Source organism: Lolium perenne, chromosome 4, assembly GCF_019359855.2.
Source record: "Lolium perenne isolate Kyuss_39 chromosome 4, Kyuss_2.0, whole genome shotgun sequence".
In the NCBI taxonomy this organism is placed as follows: Eukaryota; Viridiplantae; Streptophyta; class Magnoliopsida; order Poales; family Poaceae; genus Lolium; species Lolium perenne.
In genome coordinates this window covers 401,648,053-401,654,308 of record NC_067247.2, presented here as the reverse complement: position 1 = coordinate 401,654,308, position 6,256 = coordinate 401,648,053, and the positions used below count along the sequence as shown (strand labels likewise).

The 6,256-nt window shown below is 42.4% G+C and overlaps 1 protein-coding gene across 3 annotated transcripts; it reads left to right on the top strand.

Moving 5' to 3' along the window:
* Positions 1-473: 473 nt before the first annotated feature.
* On the top strand, positions 474-5,085 carry LOC127323590 (small glutamine-rich tetratricopeptide repeat-containing protein 2-like). 3 transcript variants are annotated; one of them, XM_071819586.1, is made up of 11 exons: positions 474-663; positions 812-960; positions 1,043-1,164; positions 1,893-2,032; positions 2,188-2,271; positions 2,448-2,576; positions 2,894-3,028; positions 3,637-3,738; positions 4,193-4,363; positions 4,464-4,543; positions 4,699-5,085. In XM_071819586.1, exons 5-11 carry the CDS (start codon positions 2,254-2,256, stop codon positions 4,754-4,756), a joined length of 693 nt encoding a protein of 230 aa, XP_071675687.1. In that variant the 5' UTR covers positions 474-663; positions 812-960; positions 1,043-1,164; positions 1,893-2,032; positions 2,188-2,253; the 3' UTR covers positions 4,757-5,085. The 3 variants fall into 3 exon arrangements, with proteins under 3 accessions (XP_071675687.1, XP_071675688.1, XP_071675689.1); XM_071819587.1 differs by having other exon boundaries at positions 1,893-2,036; XM_071819588.1 differs by lacking the exon at positions 2,894-3,028.
* Positions 5,086-6,256: the final 1,171 nt, after the last annotated feature.

The window sequence follows — 6,256 nt, the reverse complement described above, 5'->3', positions numbered from 1 at the left end:
TGGCTGTTTTCTTCCATTCCACTTTGGCTGATGCTAGTACATGAAAACGCATCCGGTTTTTATGTCAATTCTGAGAAAAACAGGAAACAAAAAATGTTCCAGATTTTAGAAAATAGTCACAGGTTTTAAAATTGTTCAAAAATTTGGAAAAAATGTTCATGAATTTGAAAAAAGATGTTCATATTTAAAAATAAAAGTTCATGGATTTAAAAATAATGTTCACAAATTTGAAAAAAATGTTCATGAATTTCAAAAATATTTGTAGATTTGAAAAAATGTTCATAAATTTTAAAAAACTGTTCATGCATTTAAAAAATGCACAAAATTAAAATATGCTCATGAAAAAGAAGAAGAAAAACTAACAGAAAAAAACAGAAAACCAGAAGAGAAACGAGTAAACTGAAAAACCAACTGGAGTATCTAGAACGTTCCCGAAACCGTCGGAGACAGCCTATGTGGGCCGGCCCTAGCGCTAGAGGACGCGCATAAGCAGACACGCCATCCCCTGTACTCACCATTCCCCTCCCCATTCCCCCGAACCCTACACCGCTCGAGGCGGAGAAATTTATTCCACCATGGTCGCCGCCGCCATCACCATGGCTTCCTCCCCCTCGGAGATCGCCCTCCACGCCGCTTACCAGGGAGACCTCTCCCTCCTCAAGAGTAAGCGCCGCCCCGATCTCTTTTTCTCTCTCTTTCGAGTTTGGGAGGAACCCAGAGAAAACCCTAAATTTGGGGGCTGCGTGGGCTCAAAAAAAAATTGTGCGATAATCATCTGCGTTTTCTGACTTCACTGTTCCTGCGATATCAGAAATGGCGATGGAGGTTGACCTGCAGGGAGTTAAGGACACCGAGGGGAGAAACACGCTTCATTTGGCAGCAAGCAAGGGCTGCCTCGAGAGCTGCATCTTCCTCCTGGAGACATGTGGAATTGATGTCAATTCCCTCTCCAAATCAGGGGTGCGCACCTAGTTGAAAATTCTGTATGCATCCGTGGCAGGAGAAATTTCTTTTATCACCAATATATTATATCCCCGTGTAGGTGAGACGCCAATATACTATGCCGCACTCAATGGGGACATCCAGCTTGTGAAGTACCTTCTCGATCACGGTGGCGATCCTGCCATGCCGAATGAGACGGGCTGCACGCCGCAGCACAGGAAGGTTTGCTTTCTCACTCTTTGGTAAATTGAAGCAATGTCATTGCTTGAATACAAGTATTATCTATACTAGCAAAAGGTACGCGTGGTGGTTGATGATCGTGCTGAAAATAGTACTAAGATATTACATCTACATGTAAAATTAACAATATATTGTTAAACTCAAGCAACGATGCGGAGACACTCACATTATGGTTGCTAATGTACCTTTTGTGTGTTTGAGATTCCCAAATTTTGTAGAACACGTTAGATTTTTAGAAGCGGTTGCCAAGTTCTTGCTCCTTAATCGGAATCATGCAGAGTTGATTGATTTATTAGAGCTGGTGTCGTTATTGGTGTCAGATCTTGTGCATCTCCAATCGTTGTGTACGTAAGCTCATAGTCATAGCAACCAGCCAGCCACAAAAGATCTTAAATAGATTTCCCATGAGTAAATTTTGAGGACGTTTGTGCGTCCGTGAGGACTCTAGAAAGATCCTGAATGGCCTCGTTTTGGCGTGCGTCCGTACCGAGCGAATCCCAGAAATGTCAGCCGTTAGATCAATTAGCTTGGGGATCGACAACTGGTTGATATTCACGATGTGAATCAAATCAACGGCTAGTAACTGATTGCACCTCATCGTGGTGGCTAACCAGAATTCAAAAACTGGTGTACTATATAGTGGTATAGATATTCTCTGTTCCTCTGGTTCTGATATATCATGATTTCTGCTATCTTTGTGATGACACCAGGTCACTGCGAGGCTATAAAGCTATTGCTGTCCCGAGGACTTCCCGTGGATGTTGATCAGCAGGATGGTACCCCATTACACGCGGCGCTTGGAAAGGACAAAGCTGAGGCTGTGAAGGTTCTGCTGGAGCATGGTGCTGATGTAAGTATGTTTATTCCATCCTCAGTTAGTTGAATGCATATTATAAATTGAAAAGGCAAATGCGATAAACTGTGTGTGCTTGATGATGTAATGCTTTATTCTTGGAGGTGCACCTAAATATTATTTTGAAAACCGTGATTCATTTCCCTTTTCAGCCAAACAAAAAGCAACTCTTGTTTACACCACTTGCGAGGGCTGTCAATGAGAGGTCCTTGAAATGCATGGAGCTACTGATTGAGGTCCAGTAATTCACTGACTTGATATATTTTGTTATGTTTGACTGTCCTGAGTTTTATCTTCTTACGGTAACTATTAGGTGTCCTCAGTTTGTAGAGGAACTTATTTTTTTTGGTTGAATGTGTCATGATAACTTGTACCAGCTGTGCGTCTAAATCTCTTTTACTGTTATCCATAGGCTGGTGCAGATCTGAATGCTCACTGTAGCTTTGGACCGACTGCTTTAACGCATGCTATTTTTCATGGCTCCATGGATTGTCTTAAGTTGCTCATAGAAGCTGGAGCCGATCCTAATATTCCTGACAAGGTAACTCATAATCTCTCTTACCATTTTTTATGCTTTGAGATTTGCAATACTAGTTCGTCACCGTAGTTCCATATTATGTTTTAACGTTCCCCTGAGTACATGTACTATGGATCAAGAGGGAGTACTATGTCTTGCTTTCTTGTAAATTATGTTCTTTTCATTTAACAGTGTCTAATTCTGTTACTGCCAGTGCGATGAATTCAGGAATATCTCATTTTCTCGGAAAGTTTTTTGTCGAAAAGAAAATCTAATGACATTTATGGCTTTGTATTTCGTGCTGGATTATATGGCATCTTATGTTTTTTTTTATGATATAGCATGGTAATATTCCATTTGGGATGGCAGCATGTTATGGGCATCGGGACCTTGTTGAAGTTCTATTTTATGGGACAAAACCAGATCCCAAAGTGCCAGATTGGAGTGTTGATGGGATAATGAGGGCCTTGAATCAGGCATGTACATACTTTTTTTATCACTTCATTCCAGGTTATACTCATGAAGCTTAATGTGTGGTTGAGTTGTATTTTCTACTTAGACCACAAATATTCGTTGTGCCCTTGTAGATGGCTTATGCTGCGTTCTCCTTAACAAATTCAAAAGTCTCAACACGTAGTACGCGTACTCATGAACTCTGTTTGCATGCATGGATCTCGTTGGTCCTTCAATTGTTTGATGTGGCTAGAAGAAATAGGGCAAGTCTTATGCATGATAACATTTGTGAAACCGTAGTCACCATTTTATACCTGCAAGCCTGTACATTCTTCATAAACTCTTAGTCCATGCACCCTTTATGTATTGGGATGGGAGATGCTATTCTTATACCTAAATAGAGTTTGTATTCAAATTTGGGTTGACGTTTTGTTCACTAGGAAAGTTTCTAACTGATTTAAACCATGATGGTTGTATGGGTACTGCCCCCAGCCAAGTTTGCGCTAACGAGATTATGGATGATGGAATTTGGACCAGGCAGCACATCATTTAATTTTCGAACTTTAAATTGTTACTGTGCTGTCCAACTGTCATTCGGTAGGCCTGTAACTGAACATGCTATTTTGTTCAGGCTGCAGCTTCTGTGGACGAAAGAATTGCTGCTTGGAAGTCACAAGGAAGGGAAGCATATGCAAAGGAGGACTACCGTACAGCGATATCCTTCTATGGCAAGGTAAGTGCACGAGCCTATCTAGTACTCCCTCCGTTCCACAATATAAGCCTTTTTAGCAAGCTAGTTAACAGAGGAAGTACTTGTTTGAAACAATCGCAAAGATCACACAGAAATAGTTCCAGAACATCGGGCTCAGTATTGAAAATGTGGTGTTTTAGTTTTCTCTGTAGCTCTACTACTTGTCTGATGGTTTATGGTGAGCTCAATATCCGTAGAGCCATTCCCGCCTTAAATCAGACAACAACTTATATCCGTGGTTTTGTTACTTCGGGTCAGACATTAATTAAACTAGTGATGCAGAGGCTGGAGAATAAGCCTCATTTTGAGAAAAATAAAAATAAAAATAAAACAAACTGATGAAAAGGCAATGATATGCTCCATAGAGCCTGTTAGTAGATCTATTCACCAACCTGTTGAGCTAAACTGAGTGCACGTTTGCTCATTGTAAATGCAGGTACTTGACATACACCCTACAGATGCCGCCATGTATGCCAACCAGAGCATCTGCTGGCTGCGTATGAGACATGGGGATAAAGCTCTGGAAGTTGCGCGCAAGTGCAGAAAGATGCAGCCCCGCTGGCCCAAGGCCTGGTATCGTGAAGGCATGGCCCTCAGCTTCATGAAGGTACAGCTGCTTGTATCGATTCTACCCTCGCAATCGAACCCATTATCTCCACTTGTATATACCTCCCTCTCCTGGTATGATATTTTCTCATTGTGTGAAGGACTACGAGGGCGCCGCTGACGCATTCCGGGAGGCGCTGCAGCTCGACCCTAACAATGAAGAGATTAAGGAAGAACTGAGGTAACGCTGACATTGCTTGTCTTGGGTTATTGAGCAATTGAATCAGCAATTGAATCCATGATCCACGGGCATATATCGAAATCCCTTGTTGGTCGATCTGCCGGTGGAGATGTAGTTTCGACGCTTTTTGATGTTTGCAACTTGATTAATTGCAGGAAAGCCGAGAAGGCCGTGGAGGATCCCCAGCGTGTGGGTAAGATAAGCAAGGGCTGATGCTGGGTCTGGGTCTGTGACACTTACGTTTCCTGCATCGGAATTACTGAGTACTACTAATAGCTAGCACTAGTATGTTAGGATGTCTTGCGCTGGCCAGGTTGCCAGTTTCAAATTCTGCTCGATCATAGGCCTCGATTTTTGGCTGTGAGACCTTATTCTTCGTGACAGTACTAATAGATAGCCGGATGCTATGAACAGTCGCTACATTTATATCCATTTTGTGACAAGGATGGTAACTATGTAGTTTCAGATCCGGGCGAGAAACCAGTCCATAATTGGTCACCGCGTCTCAAACTCTCCTCGCAGACATATTGGTTAACGGATTATTGTTGATTTTACTGTATTAAAACCCCGTACAGTTTGAATTTTGTATGCAAATTTAAAACTAAACCAGAACAACAGGTTCCTCTCAATATAGTATTGTCAATTTTATAGCTATAAATTTGCCAGGATATGCACAAAATTATGTCCGACTAGATTTTTTTTTCAAAAGTTTCTGCGTAGCTCAAATTTTTGACTCATTTTTCTTCTTGATAAATGGCGCTTTTACTAAGCTGAAACATTTGCATCAAGGCCATACAATCACGATAGTTCTATACCCGGCCTCTGCATACACACAGCCGCAAGAATAAGTATAAAATGTCGGACTCATATACCGACTAGGGTGTCGGAGGGCCGATCCACAGACTATACCGTCGTTATGCATGAGTAAGGATATCACTCGACATCTTTTCTAATCGTGTACACATCTCTATAAACATGTCGTGATTTTCCAGACGCGGAAGAGAAGACCACAAAATGGAGCCGGTATGTACACCCGTAAATAACCTGCAATGGAGAGTTTTTTCAAAATTAAAAACCATATGTTTTTTACGTAGGGGTCCTAACCATATTACCGCAACCACTCCTAGCCTAACGATGAAATATTTTTTTGCAAGTTTTAGTCCCAACATATAGCCAAGTAACCAAATCAATTACTATTCAACTCTCCAAAAGTGTATAAGTGAAGCAAGAGTTCTAATTCTTTCTTAAAAAATGCGCAAAGCAATGCTCTTAAAAAGATATAAATGAAGAACAAAGAGTTATAATAAACAGAGGAACTACTCAATATATATGTAAGTGAAGCACTATGAGCATCTAAAAGTATAAACGGTGAGACCTCCAGGCACACTCTCAGCGATTTGAGTTTTTGGGCCGTCCGATCCGAGCCTCCGCGTGGATCCTGGCCGCCCGTCAGGGCCGGCTTAGTTGAGCCGGCCTAAACAGGGATTCGCGTAAACGCTGCGCGCACTCTTTTTCGCGTCTCCCGCTGGCTGACCATTGCCCCAGGCCGCGCGGCCTCTGTGCACGCGTTTAATCGATGTGGACGCTCGCCGAGTTGCGCCTGGTAGAGCGCTCATTGGCTGGCCGTGCACTTTTACCGTTTTAGGTTTCTTGCGGCCTGCTTGTGGCGCGTTCGCCTGGCCTCTACTCGCTCTCGCTGTCCGTGGGACCGCC